At 36.6% G+C, this 27,218-nt stretch overlaps 1 protein-coding gene across 1 annotated transcript in view; it reads right to left on the bottom strand.

The window, feature by feature from the left end:
* The window catches only part of LOC150095212 (coiled-coil domain-containing protein 25), a 139,404-nt gene that overhangs the window by 79,726 nt on the left and 32,460 nt on the right, over window positions 1–27,218 (bottom strand). The window contains exon 5 of the mRNA XM_090410487.1: window positions 8,885–8,988. Coding sequence (XP_090266613.1) covers window positions 8,885–8,988 — 104 coding nt within the window. The remainder of the gene's footprint in view (window positions 1–8,884; window positions 8,989–27,218) is intronic.

Raw genomic sequence — 27,218 nt, 5'->3', positions numbered from 1 at the left:
AGATCCACAACACTGTGGAATCTATGCTAAACTAAATATGTGCTTCAATTCAAACTAAACGAGGTCCAAACATGGTATTAAATAAAAGCTTATAATTCAGTGGCTTGTATATATATATTAAATTTATGATCAAATCTGTTTGTGTAAATTCATGTTTTGCAAAAAGTTAAAACTTTATGCACTTTGTCCTAGTGCATCAGTCTATCAGATAAGTAAAAACTACTTCTTAAGTGAAGTGATCTCCCTCCACAAGAACATGGAACATGGCAAGTTGAGTGTTACTTTGTTCACATATAGGTGAGGCATCAGTCCCTCAATAGATAAGAATGTATTGAAGTCTGCTGAATGGAGAGATGAAGTATTGGTAGGCTAGACTATTTTACTTTACTCTTATTAACTGTCAGTAGAAAGTTTTACTGTTGGTTACAATTAAAAATTAAGAGTGCATTGTGTATGTTAAAATGGCTGATGGAAGATTTGGAGTATGTGACTTTCTTACCTGGCACAGCATGAGACTACATGGTACAAATCTGCTATGGAGGAATACTATCAAGTTCCATGAATTCGATGTCAAAATCCATGCTAGTAGCTGGCATAATCTTTCATAGGTATAACAAACTAACAAATGACAGACTAATGTGCAAAATACTAAACTTCACAACACAGGGAAAAACATATTAGTTCATGCTTACACAATGCCTATTTTTAAGATAGTTAAGTGACAATTGTTTCTGTCAAAGTAACAGAGCTGATTCGATTACTTCAATGTAAAGACTTTGAATGGGCAATGTGCACCAGTAGCACTTTGTGGAACATGAACAACTGCAAGATAAAGCAAAGAACACTAATCAGCACACCATTTTAGAAGATGGTGTATGAAGAATATTTGATGCTCTCTTGCACTTTTTAATATTAGTTTACTGATTATGGATATTATTTCTGGGAAAACTCCCATGTTACTCCTCTTAACAACTATTATATTTACAGCTATTTTGCCTGCTTCTGTTTAGGAGTGCCCCTGTTTAAATGTCATTGGCTTTTTACTCACGGATTCTTAGGGCATTGTAGATGTATATTTACCAATATATGTAGTATATTTACAAATATATGTAGCATAAAGGAAGAGAAATTTACACATACTTTTTTCTGGGTGTTGTGGCTTTTCTTCTTTCTGTGATGTCCAAACTACTGTGTGTGTGTGGGGGGGGGGGGGGTAGGCAATGTGGGAGAATTAAATAGAAATGGAAAAAACCCGGGTTTTTTGAATAATATATATATACACATACATATATATTATATTATTAGGGATGGACAGAGCATTTTTTTATATTTATATAGGGTGGGAAAGGGTGAATAGAAATGGAAAAAACCCGGGTTTTTTGAATAATATATATATACACATACATATATATTATATTATTAGGGATGGACAGAGCATTTTTTTATATTTATATAGGGTGGGAAAGTATTGAGAACCCATAAAGAGATAAAATCAATTGCTTGTTGAAGACATCTTTCAATGACCCTCATGTTACAAGAATAACAGAAAATTGTAATTCTTGTAACATATAGTACTACCTACAGAGTGAAGAAAGTTCATACTTTGATGACAAAACGTATCATGCTTGTGTAATAGCTTGTGTTGGAACTTTTCTGGATTTTGGGAAGGTAATGGTAACTGACTTATTTCATGGACCTGGAACCTCCTCCTCCTCAGTAAGTATTCTGTTGTAAAGTAAAAGAAGCTAATCCATAGAAAATCTTGAGAGACATTTTATCATCACAGTGGATACCATCAACCCCTTCAGCACTAGCATGAGAGAGAGCGAGTCTTTTCAGTTCTTCCTTAATGAATGTCTGATTGTATGGCTCTAGCTCATATGTAGACAAGTTAAGCCACTCTTTCTCTTATCATTCTTTCAATATCAAAAATTCAGGACAATGCTGTAGCTGGAATTCTAGCAAAGCTTCCTCATACTGCTTTGGTTCAACAGTGATGCATCCAGTATGTTCCAGGGTAAACAAACGGTGTGCTCTATTACGTAGCTTCCATTTTCTGAATTTTATCCTATACAACTTTTGTGCTGGTTGCATAACTGATAAATGAAATCAACTCAATCCAGAAAGTTGGTAAGCATATGAAAGAATGTATGTCTACTATTAAAAAGAGAGAGGTCATTATAGACTGGCATCTATTCAACAGTCAAGAATCAACCATTCATGTTGCCACTAACCCATAGAGTATTATGGCAACTAAAAATCAACCATAAGAAGTATGGGCTAAAGCAGTCCCAATATGAGATTAAGGTCAATCTGAGTTTACTTTGAATCCAATGTTAAATAAATGGAACATACTGTAATAAGAAATCCCACTGAGATGTGGATGGCTACCACTTCCACAGTGGTGTTAAGTAACACTAAAAAAAAGGAGTATGACTTCTCAAAAGGACAGCACCTTCTCCATGAGCATGTCCATTTATAGTTTCGTTCTTATGTAAAGCAGTTATCTGCATTAAGATGGAGCCCTCACCGAGTTTGCAATGTCTCTTGCAAACAGAAACAGATAGGTTTATGTTTCAGCAGAAGAACCTTGATATCATTGACAGTTGCAGAATCCATGAGAGTTCCACTGTAAGATTTTTCCTATTCTTTTAGAATTTGTAGAACAATCCGATTTCCAAGAAGTAAAGGGCAGCCAGGGTTCATCTCTTTCTCTGGAAAAAATGTTTAACACATCATCTGAAATGTCAGAGTTAGTTCTTGTTACTTTACATTTGGGGAATACAGAAGTATCCATTTTTTTCTGTGGTGAGCATGTGGTGATTTTTCTTCTAGTGATGCTCTTGTTATAATTTTCTTGAGAAGTGGATTCTCATTCACTGGAATCATTTTAGTTCTTTCAGAAGTAAGACTGTAATAGGTCAGGCAATTACTGCATGCCAATGAAAAGTATTCACAATTATATACTTCAGGTATACTGAAATTATCAAATTATGAAATTATCAATATAGACATACAGTTTTATATTGCTTTGGCATTTTCTTAAATTCCCCTTCTCAATGCAAAATGATGTTAGGAAGGTTCTAGTGGCTTGCTTCCTCTTTGCATCCTGATATGAGATATTTTGTTCATTTATTATCTTTTGTATATCTCTTTTCTATCCTTCTACTTTGTCATGAGAGTAGGCTGGATAGTACTTCCTCAACTGACACAGGTTGCATCGCAGAGCAAGATTTACCATCAGGCACAGATGTTACAAACATCACAGCCAATTTGAGAATGTTCATATTTTTGAAGCAACTTAGTGAATTAGATATGCAGAGCCTAAAAGGACAATGGAGATCCTGCTTTTACCAGTGTTGGAGGTTTAGATGTATCAAAAGTAAGGATGACATTCTTGAAAATCCTTACATATCACTCCTTGATCTTTAAGCTCTAAACATACCTCTTCATCCATAACATGAAGCCTTAAGAATAGCTGAGTGTTTTTATGGGATGTTATCATAACTGCTATTCTTCCCCTCCCAATTCACTGATGTTGCTTATTGTTTTTCTGAGTGTTGCTGACATGTTTCAAGCAAGAATATTACCTGAATGTAGATATTCACTGGAACTGGCTGTTTTGGGAGATCCTGCTAGTATCCTAACTTTTCTTGAATAAAGAAGAGAAGTCACATTTTTCCCCATTAGCTTTTCACCTGGCATGGATAATGAGAAAAACTGTGGCACCAGACATCTCTGCAAACCGAGTCATACATTGATGTCCACTATCTGACAAGCAATAAGCATGCTCAGAAATGGAATGCCAGGATAACCCAGGAAACTATTCCAACACTGCAGCAAGACTTGGGTCCTCTCCCTAGATCATGAAGAAAGAATTACTGCAACACCATTGAGCCTTGCAGGCAAAGCCCAATCCAAATGATCTTGCCAAGCTATTCAGAAACTTTCTGTATTGCAGAAGCAGGTACCAAAGTAATGCAATACTACCATGATGTGTTTCAGTGTTGATGGATTTTGTTACATTGCATGCCAAACACAGCAGCAAAGCAGTAGATTCGAGTTATGTTGATCTAGAACAGTGGTCTCCAAACGTTTTGCCGTGAGGGCCACATTGGGTACTTTAGCACTGTTCAGCGGGCCATAGTAAAAAAAAAAAAAACTCTAGAACTAGATATACGAGTTTTATTGAAAGCAGATAAAAACTGATTACAGAGTATGTGAGATTAAATTATCATATATTAATGACAACGAACACTATCAGCAAATTCTCATATTTTTATCACAAATTATAATAAAACCATTAATGTGAATGACGTAACTGTGTTTGTGTTTTTTAAATCTTATTAAACTCAGGTTCAAATTTTGAAGTGCTAATTTTACAAGTAGCGATTTCAAATGTTCATGAGATAAATTTGCCCTGTATTTTGACTTGATATATTTCATTCGGGAAAAGTTGTTCATAAAGATACGTTGTCCCAAAAATAAAGATAAATTTACAAATAAATCTCTTCAAATTTTCTTGTAAAATTCAAATTTTTTTTTTCTTCGTTAGTCCATTTTAACTGACCTTTTACAATCAGAAAGGCCGTAACTTGGATTACGGTTACTTTTTGCTATTAGAGAATATATTTTGAACACAATTTTAATTAATGCATTTGAAATCTATCAACACCCCATGTTTTTTTTGCAGATTCTTATTGAAAAATTAGTCCAATTGGCAGGCCGGATAAAATCATATCGCAGGCCACATCTGATCTGTGAGCCGTAGTTTAGAGACCCCTGATCTAGAACATAGTAAAAAAAATTTTTTTTTAAAAATCAGGAGAAGTAGAGTTAAGTATACAAGAACTACAGAAAAATAGGGAGAATGAAAGGGTCAGTACTATCAATGGGAGGTCCCTTCTGCCACAAACATGTATCCACATGAAGAGAAACGAGTTAAAAAAAAAAATTGATGAATAAAGAATGAGATCACAGATACGAGTTTGAAAGGCAAATCGTGGGAATAACATAGATATCATGTATGGTAAACCTATTAAAAAATAAGGATATTAGGATAGGAACTGACATTAATAATGTTCAAGAATGCTGTTTCAAGAAAAATTAGTGGAGTGAACAGATAGAGTTCTGAGAAAAAAAAATGACGGGAGAGAACTGATGGCATCAATGACAAATCATATTAAAAATATGAATTAGGAAGGAATTTGACATTAGCATTAAGGAATATGATTGGCTCTATTCAGAGAATAGAACCAATCTTAAACAGATTGGAAAAGACAATGTTAGCAAAACTGATGTGTGATGCAAGGATAGTAAGAAAATGACCAAAATTTAGGTGAAGTGATGAAGCAAGGAGTGTCTGAGAAAACCAAAATATAGCAGATGACAATACTAGCATCCTGGCATACAAAAGATTGAACTGGAAAAATACTATGACAGAAAGTTTGTAATAATGTAAACTTTTCATGCAGTACTATCATAGTATTCTGCATTTCCCTTGGGGTACATATATCAGAAATAAGACGAATGCAAAACTAGAGCAAATGCATAATGAACAGGTCACTTCAACAAAATGAGAGATGAAAAAAAAAAGTAACTAAAAATAGGAACAACTGAAAACATAATCTGCATCATGAATGGAGAACCTACAGAACAAGTAAAACATTACAGCTACTCAGGCACAATTTTTAGTGAAGATGGCAAACTAAACATGGAAATAGAAAACCAAATTAGGAAAGCTATGGTGGGGCATCAAGTGAATAAATTTATGTGAATAAGAGAAATCTGTCAAATGCTATATACAGGACAGTGTTCAAACCAATTCTTTCTTATGGATCTGAGAGATGGGTTAGAATTAAAACATTTACATGGGTTATAAACATATCAAAGAATAGAGACCACAGATATAAGAGGGGTTGGAGAAAAATTCAGAGAATAAACAGAAATCATCAATGGCAGCATCATATTAAAAAAAAAAAGAATATTAGAAAAAGCCCCCGATTGTTAGCATTCAGGAACGTGTTAGCAGAGATAATCTCATGTCTTATGGTCACTTAAACAGAATCAAAGAGAAAAGGTTAGCAAAACTTTTTTTTTTTTAAGGATGGCAGGAAAGACCAAGATTTAGGTGGATGGATGTAGAATGAAGTTTCTTAGAATACTGAAATATTATTCCAAGGAGGGAGGGAGAAAGAGAGAGAGATCTGATTCGGTCTAGAGATTTTTTTTTATATTACTCTGTAGGATAGGCAAGTTCCCTTTTGCAAGATAAAAATGCAAGACTGCATTTTGGCAGCAAGGTGACAAGGTTATCCTTACCCCACTAAAAGATGGTATGGAGATTACTGTTTCACGCACTGGCTGCAGATGATGAGTTTAGAGATGTTTGAGCTCTACATGTCTTGCTAAATGAGTAGAATAAATATTGCACTACTGTCAGCAAAGCTATGGATAAAAAAGTGATTGAAAGTAGATTATTTATATGTAAGGGAAGGAGGATAGAAGACAAAACAAACCCTTGAGGCACTCCTACACTGGTAGAAAAGCTTGAAGCCATCCATCATGACACAGAATGACCAGAGAGAAAGCTTACTAACCATTTACAAGGGTCTACTGGAAAATCGAAGGATGACAATTTCCTGAACAGGAATTCAAAAACTTTTCCATGTCATATTGTCCAGTGATCGGTGATGTAGACTAAAATGTTGGATTAGAATGACAGAATCTAGGCTTCGAGGCAGCAGAGAAGTTCAATGTTGATGACTTTTCTCCATTATTCTGGAGAGGATTGAAGTGATACATGCATGCTTCAGGTGTCTTTTTTGCTGTAAACCATAGGAGGTATTATGGTGCTCAGTTTCTCGAATCGCAGTTATATCTTCAGGCACAGCAACAGTGGTGTCATCCAAAGGAAAAAGAGAAGTACAGGTGAATGGCAAATGAGTTGTATCCAATGACTTTTACAAGAGAGGACACAGATGTCATTTGAACAGGAGGCAAGTTTTTTTGCTGTTGACGATTTGGATTTGATAATGGTTGTTTTATATAATGATGTGATTTTGTTTATATACACTATCCAAAATTTATGAAAAAAGGAGTGCAGAGAACTCTCAAAAAGAGTCCTGAGATATTCCAGTACTGTTGGACAAGTGCAGAGGATATAGACATCCATCCACTTTCTCACACATTATGATATAGAAGAAATAGGATATTGTTTAAGTGAAGCAGAGGAGACCAAAGGACTGTAGCTTGCTCAATAAGCATAGTGTATTGGAAACATCAGCATAGACAGCTCCAGATAACCAAACCTCTCGGTTTGGTTATCTGGAGCAACATCCAGAGCCAGATGACACAAGGAGGGTCTCCTGCAAAATACCTGTGGCAAGATCCATACTAGAAATTAGTGATCAAGTGAGCAGCTTCGAGCAGTGCAAAAGTTCAATGTTGATGGTATTTCTCCATTGTTTTGGAAATAGCTGTACTGAAAGCAATCACTTTGTAGATTTGCTCTTGCTTTTGGGATAATCTAAATATTGGTCAATTTACAAGCTAAAAGGGTATGATAACAAGGTGATTAGGATTTATTAAAGGTATACAATACGGATTAGTTCTACACACAGGTTTTATGTACAACCCGCATTTTGAACAGCAGCCATTTGGGTCTCTGAATTTGCTCTAGATATCTCTTTCAGGAAATAAGTATAAAGGTAAGAGATTTTTCTCATTCATCAATGCATAAGAGAAGCATGATGAATGAGAAGGCATGATCAAGCTATAAATCTACGAGTGGCTGGATGTTTGCCAAATCATTCTTGGAGATCTTTAATTTACCTTTTGCTGATGTTGCAGAAGTCATCATCATCATACGTAACAAGGATTTAGGCCTAGTATGGCCTGTTTCGGCCTTAGAAATCATCGTTGAATCGTTTAAGAGGACGTCCTGGTTTTCTTTTTCCTAATGGCTTGTACTTTAAGGCTTGTTTTGGTAATCTTTCTGTTTTCATTCTTTGAACGTGTTCCATCCAACTATGTTTGCAGAAGTTATTGACCTATATTAATCCCACATGTGGGCTAAGTATTAGATCATTTAAGAACTGTGTTCTAGAAATCAAACATGATCTTTTCTACACTATTTCAGTATCCACATAAGCAAAGTGATTGTTTCATACTAGGCGGTGAACACCATTTATCACTTCAAGGCTTTCACAAACATTCATACAACAAGAGAATTCAAAACAACATTTTATTGGTTGCAAAATAGAGATACAATTCCCTCAAAATCCTAGGCTAGCATATCAGTATGCCACCAATCAAAAGGTCATATTTTGATTTCTGAGCATTTTTTTTTTATAACTATTGTGTCTTGGTACACAATAAGAAGAAAAATGAATTATTCGGTACAAATATGTTCATTTTTTAAGTTGCCATATTCCTCTTGGATTTGCCTTGCCAGTAATAAACTCTTAAAAACACATGCAGCCGCCTCTAACTATGACAGATGCGTTAAAGATGACCGGAACACTGAGCAAATAGTTGGCTATAGCAATTATTTTAGCATAGCATTGTGCCTAATGAGACCTTACTCTGAGTTTTCATTATTATATTGATAATAATGAACAACATCTCTTCTCTCTCCTTATCACAATAACCTAGAGATACTGAAAGTGTGTGAATCAGACTGAGAAAAATATGACACCCTTTAAAGTACTGCTATTAACAATTTGTTTTCTAGTTCAAAGGACAGTATTACATGATATAATGAAAGTGAAGCTATAATTGCACTGAATGCAACTGTTTAAATACTTCCATATGCATTTACCAATATGTACAATAGAGAGAACCTGCTAGATAGTAAAAATTCAGAGATCATAAAAAAGCTCACCTCTTTTTGATTATGAAAACCGACTTGTCCGATTTCCATGTTTTGTGTTTTTTTCAAATTGCTCCAAGCAGTATACACAATATCTACATTATTCATTTTATTTCCTAAAGGAATAATTAAAAATAAATTGAAAATGTCTGATTAAACAACAGAACCAACAAGGCATCGTAACTTTAATAAAATGCATCTTTTCATACTTTATTCTTTAGTGTTACATAGTTATTAAGCTTTATATGTTATTCAGCAAATTCTGAGTAGGTTTCCAAATCTTAATTAATCATGAATTTTCAAACAAAAAGGATCACATACAATCTATTTGGAGTTGTGCCTGAAAATATTTCAATATTTTCTCTTTATTCATTCTTTCTCAGGTTTCTTGTGAAAACAAAAAATATAAGCAACTAATGAAACCACTTTCCGATATTAAGATTAAGATTAACCAATATTTAATATTTGTGTCAAAACATGTGCGTGTGTCACACACACACACAGATTGGCCAGTTCATTATGTTTATTTACCTAACAAAGATGCAAATGCTTCTCCTCTCTGTAATCATTAGAAAAGCCTTGATTGGTCAAGAGATGGACTGAACCCTTTGCCAAAATCATTCCATAGGTCTGCTAGCCCAAGTGAATGCAACTACATCCTATAATTGCCTCAGGCTGAAAAACAGTAGATCTCAATCACAAACAAAAGACATTCAATTCATTACATCCTTCAGATGCTCAAATGGATCTGAAGGATGTAATGGATCTCAAATAAGATCCAGTGAGTGAGCAAGAGTGAAATATTGTGTTTTTCCTATGCATGTTTCCATGCATAAGAAAATCATGTCACATCATCACCAATGCAGCTGGATCCATTAATTTTATCATAACAGGCTTCCCCTCCTCAAATGTCATGCTTATACATTGAGAAACAGTAGCTACTTCTTTTTAGTAAATAAGAGTGGAACATGGTGAGATTTGGTTGGAGACCTATTCTATGTTCAGCATTTTCTTCTAATCATGTAAGAACTAGAGCAAGCACTGGTTGCTTTAGTTATACTGTTCAACTTCAAACATAGTGAAAGAACTTCTCATCTTCCTTCATAACATCTACTTATGTTCTTTAGAGCAATCTCCCCCATACTGTTTTTTCCATTAAGTACAACCTCCAACTCTTTCATTTCGTACTGTTGTGTTATTAATCACATTACCTTTCCTGTTCAAGGTTGTGACATATATATAGAATTGTGAATGGGCTAAGGATTAGATAATTCTGAAATTCTATCCACTTGATCAACCATGCTGTCCTTTAGTTGCTATATATTCCCACCTGTTAATTCCAATGCAGTCTGCAATCCAATATGCTTGAGAGACCATTAATGTATTGCAGTGGAATACATTAATAAATTGTACTCTGTTAGTCAGCACATTTCTTGTAATTCCCTCCCCCTGCAACACACACATACTAGCCTATTACATCGAGAAGGTGTCTTTAGTTACAGAGATGCCAATGCTGGATGTTTTGCCTAATCACGTTTGGTACACTTTCGACTGCATAAACATCCTAATCATATCACACTCAAAGTTCCAGCAAAAAATAAGATACCCATGGGAAAAATGATATCTTCCTAATTAAAGGAAATGGCAGAACTATTAGGGAGTCAGTGGCCTTCCTTGCCTGGTGAAATGTCACAACATTGATTAAAACTTCTGAAGGGTTGGTATTGTGTCACATTTCCAGAACAGTAATGTTCCAGCATCTATTCCTCATCCTCTCCATCTTCTTACACATACTGCAATAACTTTCAGAGCATGGCAAACATACTGAAACTAACCAAAATTGGTAACCTATCTAAAGACTTCCTGAGAAACTAACACATAATCCTGATACCACCAGTCTGATAGACCAACTATGTCTAAAGGAATTACAAATAATATGCGTCTAATAATCTTTGATCTCAAGTTCCTTATGCCATATGCTGCTTTTGAATGTAAATTGCCAGAAAGAAAGTTGTCATGCAACAGCTCAATAAATTCAGCTTTATTCTTTCTATGAGATGTGCTGAATGAGTTCCTACTGAAGTTCATGAATTCTCTCCATATAGCTGTATTAATGGTCTTCCACTGTCATAGAAGGACACTGGAATGTCCAGGTCTCCTGTGGATCTGGACATTTCAGTGAATTGCATCCCAAAGTTCAATAAAAGTTCATATAATCTGGCATTCGCATTTTCACCACATCCTCAAAATGTGCCAGCAGTACTTCCTGGGAATTCCAAAAGACTAAGCATAAGCTTTCCCACTGATGGCCTTACTCAGGAGTGAACTGCTACATGTGAAACACTTCTCACCATAAACAGGATACAGCTCTTTGTTATTAACGACTGCACTACAGTTTTCCTCTTCTTTTGTTATTTTCTAGTTTTAATATAAAATGCAATTTTATACAGTATTTCCCATATGATTACTCTCAACAGCTGCATTTTCTGATGTGACTGACATCATTTGCGAGGAAAGTCGCTTCACGAATCATGAAAATTGAGTACTTTTACAGTCTACATTACAGATCTTAAAAAACAGCATTGGTTCTAAGAGAGTTAAGCTGAGTCTTTTCAAAGTTTGCTATACAAGAGGGAGGGGTCTGAAAAGTTTTAATAATCACAAGAAAGAACATACGAGGAAATAAGAATATAAGAACATAAGTTACCTTCATAACTCTGCTACTAGCATGTTCTTTCTTGTGGTTATATCAGTTGCTTTACTATAATTTGGTTTTAGATGTTCATCAAAACTCCCCCCCCCCCCCATAGTAATGTTCAATTAAAGCATGGATCCGTCATAGTTTACTTATCATAGTTTACTTTTTTTCAATGGAAAATAGAAGATTATATTTAAACAATTGAATTTGAAACCAAATGCCAAGAAATAAATTCTGTGATGCTCTTTTACACTATTGTGTATAGAAACATGAAACTTACAATACAACACACCCAGCAAAACAGAACAACAACAACAAAAAAAAAAACATGGATCTAACATGAAAACAGAATGGACTGGTTACTTTCAATAGTCTTTAATTCATTCTTAAAATGACTGCCAGAAAAACCAACTACAAAACTAACTAGCTCTATTATGGGCACAGGATGATCTATTGAGACAACTGTCAGAAGTATTGACAATTTAAAGCAGGGGTTTTCAACCTTTCAGACAGTGCGGGTCGCATTAAAAATTTCAATGAAGCCAGTGGGCAACTAAGCTATACTGTGGTATTTAGAATTGTAAGATGCTTTCAGATCACAAGGAACGCTGTGCATTTGATACTTTACATAAAATCCTATAAAAATAAACAAACTCAGGTTCATGATAAGTAAACAATTAATACTCGAAAAAAGATAATTTAATGAAGAAAACATTCCTTTTTTACAATGTCAATGGGAAACGTGGCAATGCTTTTCCTTGACCAGCTTGTCGATGTCGGCATCAATGTTGGAAGTTGCTATGCACAGAGTATTCTCAAGATGTTGGTCCATAATCTGAGTTCTTGTCTTGGACTTTACATGCTTTATTCCGGAGAAGAACTGCTCACATAAGTATGCGCTTCCTAATGAAGCGCACATCTTCAAAGCATACCAGCGAAGATTAGAGAATGTGTCCTCAGAAATGTAGTCTTTGTAAAATGTAAGCAAGGGCACACTGAATAATTTTATTCTCAAAGAAGAGTTGTTTTGGAGTTCAAGCAGCTCCATTTGTACTGAGCCTGGAATTTCGGCAGCGTTGACACTGAATGGCATTGAAAATAAATCTAAAGAAGACTTTTGGTTACGAAAATCACTAAATCTCTCTTCGAACTCATTTCGCAACATGGCTAATTTTGTAGCGTATTCATCAAGAGACGAATAGTTGGACCAAGCAAGAAGCTGAAAATGAGAAGTCTTTTTTTTGCGAGTTGTGCTTCCCAAAGTTTGAGCTTGGCCATAAACAGAACGTGCACCAGTTGATCTTTGGATTGTAGCCACACATTTAGGTCATTCATATGCAACGAGATGTTGGTCACAAAGGCAAAGGCTGTCATCCACTTCAAATCGTTGAATTCTGCAATTGGCTTCCCCTTGGTTTGCATGAACTACTGTATTTCGCTCCTTAAGTCAAAACTCTTTTAAGAACCTTCTCCTTCAGATGGTGGATAAATTCCATCAGCTGGTATGAGACTACTACCCTGCTCATTCGAGGCCTGAGGAGGAGGTCTGCAAAAGTGTCATATTTAGTCTCTAGTAACACAAACTTTTCATGGACAGAATTTCCATTAAAAAAAAAATACATTTCTGTTTCTGGTATATGCTTTCTATATACTTTGAAAACAAATCAGTGTGGAAACTGAAATGCAGTTTATTTTAAAATACATTTATGTTCTCAAGATAGCTTTAGAATTCACAGTGTATCCACTGAAAGAAAAATAAAGTAAATGATAATAAATTAAGATGACAGATCTTAATTTATTATCATTTACTTGATGACATACTTAATTTGAATGAGTGCAAGACCCATAAAGCTACAAGTTTTATAAAATATAGCAAACCAAATCATTCTGAATAAATTATGAATTAATCCAGCATCAGCATTTAAGATGAATAATTATAACAGGATATTTCATACATCTTAGAAAGATTCTTTCAGAATTTCTCTTACGCCCTTCAGCGTAAGTTGTTTATATTGCTGGTTTGTAGTAATTTTCAACTTTATCAGCAAAAGCATTAAGATTCACTTCAACCTCTATCTCACAGATGCAGTGTCAACAATATGGCATTATGAAAACCAACCAATAGAGTTCTAGTTCACTCACTGAACTAGATCTAGTTCCACTGGAACACAGTCTTTGTTCCAGTGGAATCTCCCTTTCAACCACATACACACCTTCCTTTCCAATGGCTACAGCAATTATTACAGTTCCTTTCCTATTCCACAGCTATCAAAAGGATTTCAGAAATGCCATCACCATCCCTTAATCCATGGCACATCAATAAAAATAGCCAGGTTCTTAAAAAAGTACAGCCTCTACACAACTTTAAGCCTCCACTGTAAACTTGCTACCATTATCTGTTCTAGCAAAGATCAGCTGCCTCCTCTCTCAGGGTCTGGAGAATATGAAATTTCCTGTTCCTGCAAGCTGGCTTACTTCAGACAGATAGGTAGATCAGCAACCATCCATTTAGAAGAACACAAATCATACATCTGCAATCATGACTATGGTCAATCTGGCCTTGCAGATCATGTTTTGGATACAACCCACAGAATCCCCTGGAGAAAAACCACCACGTTCCATCACAGTAAATTCAAAAACTGTTTTTAGAATCTGCAATGGTACTCAGAAATCAATCGAATTTAAATAAATACAGTTGCATAAAACTTCCCAAAATGAGGGAAACATTAATTATCAGAGGTCCCACTTTAGATCCTAGGCCACCTACAAACACCCATAGAGGGCACATGTGTGCCACCTAGATAGGACTTTAGATTTACCCACATGTTTCACTTAGTATTGTGTTATATTTGAGTGTGTATTACAAGAGTTATTTGTAATCCCTGAAGATGTCTCAGTAACCAAGACGAAATATTGGAACCATTAAAATTAGTTTTTAATCCTTTCTCAGTGCTGTAAATATTCCATTAAACCTCCAACGATGTCCTCCCAGCACTTAAGCCTCAACACACAGATGATGTTCACATGTTTGGGATGGTGCACTTAAAATCCTTGATGCTGTCCAGAGGTTACTCGTTGATGATCCCTCGCTTAAAGATTCACTTCAACCTCTATCTCACAGATGCAGTGTCAAGCACCATGTTTATTCAACAGATACTTCCATGGTCATTGTTCTAGCAAATTAACAACCATCATTCCTTCACTTTCAGTTGCACCTTCTCCTCTTCCTCTTTTATTCCATCACCTCTGTCCTCTGGAATAGCCTTCCTCGTGAAGTATTTGCAAATAATTACAACTTGCAGGTCTTCAAAAAAAAAAAAAAAAAACATCTATCTTAGTCCTCATCTGCATCCCACACATGGCACTGACATGCTTATAGGTCTTGACCTCTTGTGTATGGGATCTATATAAAAAGCTTCACACACACACACACAAAATTTCTGTTTTATACTTTCAATTCATTCATATTCAACCTAACATCTAAGAAACATACACACACAAATAATCCTGTTTTTACATGGTTTTGAAATAACACGATCGACAAAAATAACGTAATCCTGTTAAGTATGCATGTAATTTTTTCAGTATTTAATTTTTTTTTTTTTTTTTCAAATATAAGTTTATTATTTTTGTAACAAAATTTATTGGGTTGGCAAATAAGTTCGTTCAGTTTATGCGTTAGTACAAGTTTACGCTGCTTTGCCTGTCCCTATTGTTGCGATACCGTGCAATGCTATTACGCAGTTGAAAGGCAACATTTCACATAACCCTTCAGTCAATTCTCGTTCGGCCTACTTCAGTTGCGTGTGTGTAACATATTTTTAGAAATAGAAGAAAATAACATACATTACCAGCATATTTTGCTTTTTTATTTCAAAAAAAGGCAAACGAGCTGTGGAGGCCCATAAAAACATACAGAGATGAACAAGTTGTTGTTCCTCTGTATCGAGCCTTGATAAGACCCCATCTGGACTTCTGTGCCCAGCTATGGGCACCAGGGTTTCTTCGTGATGGGGAGGAAGTGGAGAGGGTCCAGAGACGAGTGACCAAGATGATAGCAGGTCTGTGGAATGAACCTTATGAGAATAGGTTGAAGATTTGTGGGTTGCAGAAATTGGACGATAGGCGAAGGAGGAGTGATATGATTGAGACATTCAAATTACTGAAGGGTTTTTATAAGATTGATCCAGAAGATATTTTTGAAAATATGACTGGTGGTGGGAGGACTAGGGGCCATGCATGGAAGCTGGGCAAGAGCGTGGTTGACAAGGGTGTTAGAGCTAGGTTCTTTACTTGGAGAGTGGTAAATGAGTGGAATAAGCTTCCAGAGTCTGTTGTGGGTGCTACGACCGTGAATGAGTTCAAGGCAAGGTATGATAGATACTGTGTGAATGTTGAATAGTTGTTCTTGACATGATGTTAGGGCCTCCCTCGATGAGTCTGTCGACTCCTTGGAGTTTCCCAGAACAATAATAATAATAAATATGCAGCATATATGTGGATGGTGCTTTAACAGAATACGTATGCCAAAAGTGACTTGCCAAATTCCGTTCTGGAGATTTCGACGTCAGTGATGCATGCCAGTTGCCCGACCAAGGTTGATTCAAGTGTTGTGAAAGATATCGTCGACAAAATTCCATCACAAACAGTGCGGTAATGAACATATCCCATGCAAGCATTGAAAACCATTTGCACAAGCTGGGATATGTTTCAAAACTCAATGTTTGGGTGCTGCATGAATTGACTGCTCGTATATCCATCTGTGATTTGCTGCGACGTCGCCAAGAAAATGACCCATTTTTGAAGGCGGATGATTACAGGAGATGAAAATTGGGTCTTGTATGATAATGTGGTATGTAAAAGATCATGGAGGCACAAGAGCGAACCGCCACAAACAACCTCGAAAACGGGATTACACCCAAAGAAGATCATGCTCACTGTGTGGTAGGATTATAAAGGTGTTGTCCACTACGAAGTGTTACTGTCAGGCAGAACGATTAATTCAACTGTCTATTGCTCACAGTTAACGCGACTGGCCTGTACAATTAGCACAAAACGCCCTGCATTGGCAAATCGGAAAGGAGTTGTCATTCACCACGACAATGCCAGACCCCACACATCGTTAACAACCTGGAGTAAATTGTTAGGTCTTGGCTGGGATGTTTTGCTGCATCCTCCGTATTCACCGGACCTAGCACCTTCCGATTACCACTTATTCCGATCATTGCAAAATTCTCTGAATGGAAAAACCTTCGCTAACGAGCAGGCTGTCAAAGAACACCTGAATCAGTTTTTCTCCAGTAAACCTCAGGAGTTTTATGAACGCGGCATAATGAAGTTGGTGGACAGATGGCAAGAGGTCATTGATAAAGAGGGTCAATATATAACTGACTAGTATGTATTATATATATTAAATAAGATGTGTTTCATTCCACTCTGAAAAACTGAACGAACTTATTTGCCAACCCAATATTATTTTTTTGATATGTTCTTTGCATATCGTGTTCATATTACATATTTTCATATGATGTTCAACTAAATTCAAAAATGAAAATTTATAAGAAATTTCCAAGTCTGTTTTCTGAGTTATGTTAATTGATTTCTAGCACTATTATAATCAAATTGAAAAAATAAACTTGAATTTTTTAATATTAAGGTAAGTTACAATTTTAGAACACGATTTATTTAACTAATCGAAAATATTTTCTGCTTTCTTTAGAAATAAAAATAGAAATCTTAGACTGGCTGCAAAAAGTGATTATAATTAAATTTTAGCATTATATATTTAATTACCGTTTCTGATCACAAGATCATCACTTTTTTTGGCTTCTTTTCTTTAGTCTGAGTGCATTTTTGTATTCATAAAACAACAAGGCAATAGTTGCAGTGATTACTATTCATTTTAAAGAGTTGAAAAATAAAATAGGTAGGGTTGGGTGAAAGTTCCACATCTGTTGGCAAAAGTTTTAATTGAAATGAAGCTATGATCAGAACAATTAAACAAAATGAAAATGTTATATGGCATTTGTAATCTTTGTTACAAAACTAAGCATTAAGTTGTCTTCATACTAGAGATATATAAAATATGGAAAAGATGCTGCTAACATGGATTGAAGTTTACACCCAAAAACGCATGCCAGTAGACACCAATACTATTATTTGCTTTTTTTTTTTTTTTTTTTTTTTTTTTTACATAAAATATAGATGGATATGCTCAAATGAACAAAATTTGTGTTTCTTTTACCAAGATTACTAATTTTTGAAGTTTCTTTGAAGTTGTGGAGGCTATCTAATATTTTTTATATATACAGTACATACTGAATGTCATTGTTTTACACAATATTCTATGGAACATATATACAGGTAAAAACAGGATTGGATGTATATATGTTACTGGCAAAGTGTGAAAAGCAGGCATTCTATAGAATGACTAGGCGTTTTTTGGCAAAGTATGAAATGTCTGTTTTTTTAATATTTTACATACTTTCCTTAAGTATTGTATAAAATGACAAATACTATTTAGGATATATTTTCATTTTGAAGTTTTAAATTTTGCCGCCATGGGAGGTTAGGTTAGGTTTTGAAGTTTTAAAATTTCTGCCATGGGTAGATTAAGTTAGATTAGGTTAGGTGCTGGCAGTTGTTATGAGTGTCAGACGATAGTTTTTACCAACTTGGAACTGATTAGATTAGGTTTTGAAGTTTTAAATTTTGCCACCATGGGAAAGTTAGGACAGGTTAGGTTAGGGGCAGGCAGTTGTTGTGAATGTGACAGACTATGGATTTTACCAACTTGGAACTGCTGAAGGAATGTTAAACCAACTTTATGCCAGATCACAAATCATTTTATGTCTCAAGGACTTACTGAGAGTTGGAGACGTTCCTTACCACGAAATAGCTCTCCGGTCAGCCACTTCCGCTCAGGCCACGAGAAGCGGCCAAGGGTTTGTGAGGTGTACTTGCAAGACCAAGTGCCAAAATTTGAAGTGCTTTTGTATGAAAAAGGCAGCTAAGTGCAATTCAAAATGCCATTCCAAAATGTCTCCAATTCTAATTAAGTCCTTGGGAAATAAAGCGAATTGTGATCTGGCATAGAGTTGGTTTAAAATTCCTTCAGCAATTCCAAGACGGTAAAAACCGTCTGTCACATTCATAACGACGGCCAGCACCTAACCTAACCTAACTTAACCTACCCATGGCAGCAAATTTTAAAACTTCAAAACCTAACCTAATCTCCCATGCCGGCAAAATTTAAAACTTCAAAATGAAAATATATCCGAAATAGTATTTGTCATTCTATACAATGCCTAGGGAAAGTACGTAAAATATTAAAAAAACAGACATTTCATACTTTGCCAAAAAACACCAAGGCATTCTATAGAAAGCCTGCTTTTCATACTTTGCCGGTAACATATACATATAATTTTTTTTTTTTTTTCACTTGGTTATACTATAAATTAAAGATGCCAAAAATTATATTCTTGGTTTAATCCTTATTCCAAGTAAAGCAAACAATGCATGTGTGTGTGAAGTATCTTCATCACAACTGGACTAATTGTATATAGAGGCTAATGACTTCACATCAATTGCTTAGTATCCCATAATGCAAAGAAATCCTCTTTCAAATGTGTATAATGTGAGACATTATAGAAAGGGCCACCAACTAGATTGGTTTCAACCTTTACTGAAGTCTGTTAAAATGCAGAGATACCTCTCCAAAAACTGAGTGACCCTAAAGGATCACTACTAAACTCATCACTCCTGACCTGAATTGCTCCAGGACAGGAAACTCTGTGGTGGCTCCACCAGTGACAAGCAAAAACCAGCCAGCAAGCAGAACCCCACCTCAGGAAGCAAGCTACCGTCATCAGTAGGAGCAAGACCCAGAAGAGATACCAATGGTGAAGTAATGCAAATCATATATTATCCATATACAAGTAGTTAAAAGTGGATGCTTAAGGGTCAAAGCTGTATAACTGAGAGGAGACCTCCACATAGCCTTTAAAGGAATGCGGAGAACCGACCAGGGCTTCTGACCTAATGTCCAATCCTCGCCTTCTCGTGGTGCACCCTGTTGGGTATCTACCTGGATACTGAACGAACGAGGATGGGCTGGCAATTTGGGATTTAGCCGACAAATTGAATTCCTATTGGTTAAACCAAAATACAAAATGATGGTACAAAATGACAAAATTTCATGCTGGCTGGGGTGTCACCCGATTAAACAAGGCACCCGTTGTTTTTGCCAGGGAACCAGGGCGAACAGCGAAAAGTCAGCTACTGGAACAAACCTGAAAACACACCCCAACTCAACATCACCAGAGTTAAAGATCAGTACTATCAACATAAGAAGCCTGAATGGCAAAGAAATGGAGCTAGCAGAGGAATTAGATAAGTACCAGATCGACATAACAGGGGTGACTAAAACAAAAACTAAAACAAAAAAGACAACCATCCTTTCTATAAATATGCTGAAGTTTATAATATTCCATGCGCTTGTGGCTCTAGTTACATCGGACAGACTTCGAGAAGTCTCGAAATCAGGCAAAAGGAACACATTGGCTATGTCAAAACCAACAAACTGGATATTTCTGGCCTATCATCTCATTTCTCTACAACTAACCATGTCATCGAGTGGAACAAAGCTGTTCTCCATAGAAGAAAATTACCATTCAAGAATTTTCAAAGCAGCGGCCACAGTCGCCCGTTCTACTGTCAACCTTAACAGAAATTAAGGCCTAATACTCCCAGAGATATGGAAAACTCTAATCAGTACTTTAAAAACGGAAGAAATGAACTTTAATACAAATTACAGAAAGTTCCTTAGGAACAGCTAGCTAACCTTGTACACATGATACGTATTTCACTCATGTTCGATACTATTCTATTTGTAATTATTCTAGTCAGTTTTTTTACAGTTATTTTTGTCAGTTTTGCAGTTACACATAATTGTGAGATTGTTTAAACTTACAAGTACCCTGAAGATGTCAACAGTTAAAGTGTGGCGAAACTAGTTGGTTCAGTTTAATAATAAAATTGATCAACACTTGATCTGCAACCAAAGAGAGAAAATTAGTCGGAACACTAAATTAGCTGTATACAAGACAGTATTCAAGGCCAATTTTAACTTATGGATCTGAGAGCTGGGTCAGAAGTAAAACACTTGATCAAAGACTAGGGACCGCAGATATGAGAGTCCTGAGAAAGATTAGAGGTGTGAACAGATAGCATCAATGGCAATATCATATTAAAAACAAGGATATTAGGAAAGAACTTGATATTGTCAGCATCCAGGAGTGCGTTAGCAGAGCTAATCTCAGGTGGTATGGTCACTTAAACAGAATGGGCGAGGAAAGATTAGAAAAACAAGTGTTCTCTGCCAGCTTGGCAGGAAAACGACCCAGAGGAAGACCAAGATATAGGTGGATTGATACGGTACAAAGTGCCTTAGACATGTAACAGATAACAGACTGATTTGGAGGAAAATTGTAGATAGGAAGTTAGTAATGATGTAAATTTTTCATGTAGTACTATCATATCCTGTACACCCCTTAAGGGCACATGGCAGGAATTTGATGATGAAGTAGTTAAAAGGTGGCACACCTTATTCTCAAGATAATCTGGATTAGAGATAGATGTTAAAAGATTTTTTTTACTTGGTTATATTACAAATTAAAGATGTTAAGAAATTATATACTTAGCTCCCACTGATGAGACCTCAATAAAGATCAAAACCTGCCTGGGTAGTGGCCCTTCCTATAATAATTAGTATTAAACATGTCTGAAAGTGTATGTGCATTGCATTATGGAATACTAAGGCAATTGATGTGAAGTCATTAGCCTCTATATACAAGTAGCCCAGCTGTGAAGATACTTCGTGAGCAAACATTTGATTGCACCTGGAAAAAGGATTAACCCAAGAATATGATTTCTTGTTATCTTTAATTTATATATCACTATCTAATTTTTTTTAAATTAAATTCTCACTGTCCAACAATTCGGATTCGGAATGTCATCACCTTCAGGTGTAACAATATATCACAAGATAAAAATGACTAGTACATTTAGCTAACTTACTCATTACAATCAAATGAATCATTAGTGTGAAACTCTGAACTAGTTAAATCAGCATTTCCATTCATTGGCCTGCAGCAAATACTGACTAATGCTAATGGGTGGCAAAAGCATACTTTAAGATTCATAACTTATTTAACAGCATCACAAAACCAAATAAACTAAATTATAAAAAAAGATACTTATTAGCTCCTGGATTATACTTCACTTGATTTCAAACCAGCATCTTCAGAACACACTACGTTACAGTTAACATGCAACAATGAGCAAGTGAAACAATTGTAACAGACAAAAGACTAAAGTCCTAATTTGGTGTCCTCTAATGTAAAAAAAAAGTATCACAACTATGTAGGAGTTGATCTCAAGACAAGTCTCTCAAATGTTTTGGCAAATTAATGCAACCACATTTTTTCCGATTAGGAACATGCTTCGCAGCCATGGCTGACTCTGAAAATAATCTTTCTGACTTCAATATAGAACACTGGTTTTCTTCAATCTAATACTGTGTGAAGGAGTCTCCAAAGCATGGTCTGCCAGTCCAGACTTGCCATAATAATGGTAACAAATGTATTTTTATGTTCTCCAAGGTGGATGTTAACAGATCTTCCTGTCTGTCTATAATAGACAGAGTCATAGTCACTTGGAACTTAACTTCATGCACTACAGCAGTGCTTCCCAAACTTATGGATGCCAAGGCAACCTTTGGAAAAATTAAAATGTTCCACGGCCCCCATCGAAAAAAAAATCGTAATAGACATATACAGGTATCCCAAAATTCACGCAAGAAGTAATTTTGATAGAAAACACAGGTTTTTAATTAAAAATTGCAATTTCTTATTGATTCATAAAGTATACAGTATAGGGTTATGCATGGAATAGCATATCGGGTAAATGGCCTCCACGGCCTTTGCTGGCACATATGCACTCTTTTGTCGAAATTTTCCATGACCGTTTTGCATAAATGTGGCTGAATTTCATTGATACAGCACTCAATTTCCTCCTTCAAGGCATGGGTGGTCTTCGAAATGGTAGACTTCGAAAAACCCCAAAGAAAAAAAGTCCAACGGCATTAAGTCACATGATCTGGGTGGCCAATTCTGATCACCAAAATGGGAAATTACACAACCAGGAAATGACTCGTGCAGTAATTGAATTGTTTCTCAGGCTGTATGGCATGTGACACCGTCTTGCTGAAACCACATGTCGTCCACATCCATATCTTGCAATTTAGGCACAAAAAAATGGATTATCATGTCGTGAAAGCGAGCACCATTAACTGTTATTGCCTTACCAGCCGCATTTTCGAAGAAGAATGGACCGATGATGCCTCCAGCCCAAAATCCGCACCAAACAGTGACACGTTGTGGATGCATTTGTTTCTCAACAATCACTTGTGGATTTTCTGAACTCCAAATGCGACAATTTTGTCGATTAACGAAGCCATCAAGATGAAAATGAGCCTCATTGCTGAAGATGATTTCGTTCGAAAAATAAGCATCCACTTGTTGTTGTTCCATGATCCATTCAACGAATTCTCTTCGCTGTGTGTGGTCATTTTTGTATAGAGGCTTAAGTGATGTGAGGACATTATGTTGGAGGTTTTAATGGATTTTTTACAACACTCAAAAAGAATTAAAATAGAATTTAATACTTCCTATATTTCGTCCTAGTCACTAGGACATCTATGGTGATTACAAAAACAATTAAGGTAACATGCACACAAAAACTTACGATACTAAGCCCAACCACGTGGGTGACACCAAAGTCCTATCTAGGTGGAGCACCCTCTAAGGGCGGTAGTAGGTGGCCTGGAATGTAAGGTGGGATCTCTGGTGATGAGTGTTTCCCAAATCTTCAGAAGCTTAATACAACCATATTTATTAAGATTTGGTTGGTTACTGAGAGCTGCTGCTGCTTCTAAGAAAAGTCTCTCTTTCTTGAATTTGCTGTGGTGGAGCATGGTGGTTTTCTTCCATGATACTCTGTGGGTGGTGTCCAAAACATGGTCAGCCAAGCCCGAATGGCCATAGTTGTGTTTAACGATGTACGACTTGTGTTCCTCCAGGCGGATTGATGCTGATCTGCCTGTCTGTCCAAAGTACGCAAGCTTACAGGAACAGGGTACTTTGTAAACTCCAGGCAGAGAGAGAGGAGGGAGCTGATCTCTCATAGAACGGATAAGGGTAGCAAGTTTGCGGTAGGGCTTATATGCTGTGTGTAGGTTATACTTTTTTAGAATCTTGGCTATTTTTTCGGATGTGCCATGGATGTAGGGTATGGTGATGGCATTTTTAAAATCTTGTTGACGAGAGGGAAGGGGAATGGGGGAGGAATTGATTATTTTTTTGATACTGTGTTCACTGTAGCCATTGGAGAGGAAAGTTCTGTGTATGTGGTTGGGCTCAGTAGTGAGGGCGGTTCCACTGGAACAAAGATTGTGGGCTCTCTTGGTAAGAGTTTTAATGATGCCATATTGTTGCGAGGGGTGGTGGTGGTGGGAGAGTTTGTGAATGTATCTGCCTGTGTGTGTGTGTGTGTGTGGGTTTTCTGTATACAGTGAAGGAAAGTGTATCATTAGGCAGGCGTGTGACTAAGGTGTCTAGGAAGGGTAAACAATTGTTCTTTTCCTATTCCTTGGTAATGGAATTACCCTGGAACATTTAATATTCCAGGGTAATGCCACAGTCGTTCTTAATACCAGCGAATACAATCGTAAAATGAACATTATCCTCCGCGATCGCGCTACCTACCCGCTAGAACACGACCCCACAAAAACACAAGTTAAGAAATTAAAAATCTTACTCAAAATAAGTAACCTCCCGGCCCCCTGACGTCACGAAAAAACTTAAACCTTTCTGCTCCCGGCCCCCCCGAATATACGGTTTACCAAAAATCCACAAACACAATTCCCCACTCAGGCCTATAGTAGATGCCATCAATGCACCTTGTTACAGACTGTCTAAACAGCTGGCCAACTCTCTGTCCCCCTTCACCGGAAATTACGCTTCCTATATAAAAAACTCGACGCACTTTAAAGCCCTCACAGAAAATTTAACCTTGAATAATACAGACATATTAGTAAACTTTGATATCTCCTCTTTGTTTACCAATATTCCCTTAACTGATTATCTCTCTTAGAAAACGTTTTTCCCTCTGACATCTTAGATCTCTTTTCCTTTGCCATCAACTCTGGGTATTTCTCTTGGAAGAACAAAATCTACAAGCAGATAGAAGGAACCGCCATGGGTTCCCCCCTCTCACCCCCCCTTGCCAATTTCTATATGGAAGATTTCAAAAAACGAGCCATAGACTCAGCCCCACTCAAACCTTCTATCTGGCTAAGATATGTAGATGATGTGTTCTCGATTTGGCCTCATGGCCCAGACACGTTAGACTCCTTCCTCAGTCATCTCAATAGCCTACATCCAAGAATCCAGTTTACTATGGAAAAGGAAAAGAACAATTGTTTACCCTTCCTAGACACCTTAGTCACACGCCTGCCTAATGATACACTTTCCTTCACTGTATACAGAAAACCCACAGACACATTCACAAACTCTCCCACCACAACCCCTCGCAACAATATGGCATCATTAAAACTCTTACCAAGAGAGCCCACAATCTTTGTTCCAGTGGAACCGCCCTCACTACTGAGCCCAACCACATACACAGAACTTTCCTCTCCAATGGCTACAGCAAACACAGTATCAAAAAAATAATCAATTCCTCCCCCATTCCCCATCCCTCTTGTCAACAAGATTTTAAAAATGCCATCACCATAACCTACATCTGTGGCACTTCGGAAAAAATAGCCAAGATACTAAAAAAGTATAACCTACACACAGCATATAAGCCCTACCGCAAACTTGCTACCCTTATCCGTTCTATGAAAGATCAGCTCCCTCCTCTCTCTCTGCCTGGAGTTTACAAAGTACCCTGTTCCTGTAAGCTTGCATACTTTGGACAGACAGGCAGATCAGCATCCATCCGCCTAGAGGAACACAAGTCGTACATCGTTAAACATAACTATGGCCATTCAGGCTTGGCTGACCATGTTTTGGACACCACCCACAGAGTATCATGGAAGAAAACCACCATGCTCCACCACAGCAAATTCAAGAAAGAGAGACTTTTCTTAGAAGCAGCAGCAGCTCTCAGTAACCAACCAAATCTTAATAAATATGGTTGTATTAAGCTTCTGAAGATTTGGGAAACACTCATCACCAGAGGTCCCACCTTACATTCCAGGTCACCTACTACCGCCCTTAGAGGGTGCTCCACCTAGATAGGACTTTAGTGTCACCCACGTGGTTGGGCTTAGTATCGTAAGTTTTTGTGTGCATGTTACCTTAATTGTTTTTGTAATCACCGTAGATGTCCTAGTGACTAGGACGAAATATAGGAAGTATTAAATTCTATTGTAATTCTTTTTGAGTGTTGTAAAAAATCCATTAAACCTCCAACATAATGTGTGTGGTCAGTAGGCTTCAGTTCTTGAGTCAATTGAACTTTGTAAGCATAAAGATGCAAATTTTTCGTGAGAATACGCTGTAGAGAGCTTCTCGAAATGCTCAATTCAAGACCATGGTGCCGAATTGATGTTCCTGGACTCTCAGCAACACTCTCGTGAACTGCTTCGATGTTTTCTGTTGAATGACTTGTTGAAGGATGGCCAGAGTGTATAAGATCACTAATTGATCCAGTTTCCTTGAATTTTTTATTTATCTTTTCACAGTTGATGAAGTTAAATCACTATTCCGACCATATTTTGTATACAAAAATTGCAAACTGTAGCTGCCAAACCTTCATTATTTTTAAAATATTGCTCAACAATGAAAATGCGTTGTTCTTTCGTGTAGCGCTCCATTTTTAATAACCCTGAACTGTCAGCTGTCACACGGTCTTTTTTTTCTTGTTGGCAATACTTTACCGCACAAATGGCGCTAAATTTAAATCTTGCATGAATTTTGGAACACCCTTTATTATTATAATATTTATATTCAATACAATTTATATTCAAGATTTTGCGTTTGTAATCTTTTTTGTGTTTCTTATCAGTACCTTTGAAATGAAACTTATATGAATAAGCATATATTTACTAATATCCATTAATCGCCGAAATACGCAAGATGCGAAATTTGTGAACCAACACCAATGTGCGATTTTTTCTGTTAAAAAAAAAAAAGACGTGTTTTTTTAAGATAAAAAAACAAATCTACTTAGTCTGAAAACATTTTAAATTTGTTTTCATTATTTCATCCCTCCCCCTCTCAACAAAACGTACAGCCGCGGCCCACAGTTTGGGAAGCGCTGCACTACAGGATATGCTAGGGGGTGGAATTTATCCTTAGGAGAGCAGATCAGAGTTGCTAATTGAACATGTGGTTTGAATGCGGTGCAATGGTTATATTTTATTAGTATGACTATCTTTTCAGAAGTACCTAAGATGTAGGGAATAGGAATAGTGGCATTTTGTTCTTGTGTTTGATGATGGGGTGAAGTAAGAAGGCCATGTAATATTTTATCTATTTTGTAGACACTGTAGCCATTGGCTAGAAGAGTATGGTGAACATA

The sequence above is a fragment of the Typopeltis vanoorti genome, chromosome 20 (genome assembly GCF_054136105.1).
Source record: "Typopeltis vanoorti isolate ZY-2024b chromosome 20, IOZ_Tvanoo_1.0, whole genome shotgun sequence".
In the NCBI taxonomy this organism is placed as follows: domain Eukaryota; kingdom Metazoa; phylum Arthropoda; class Arachnida; order Uropygi; family Thelyphonidae; genus Typopeltis; species Typopeltis vanoorti.
Note: the sequence above shows the minus strand (reverse complement) of the source record. Positions and strands in the feature narration are given on the sequence as shown.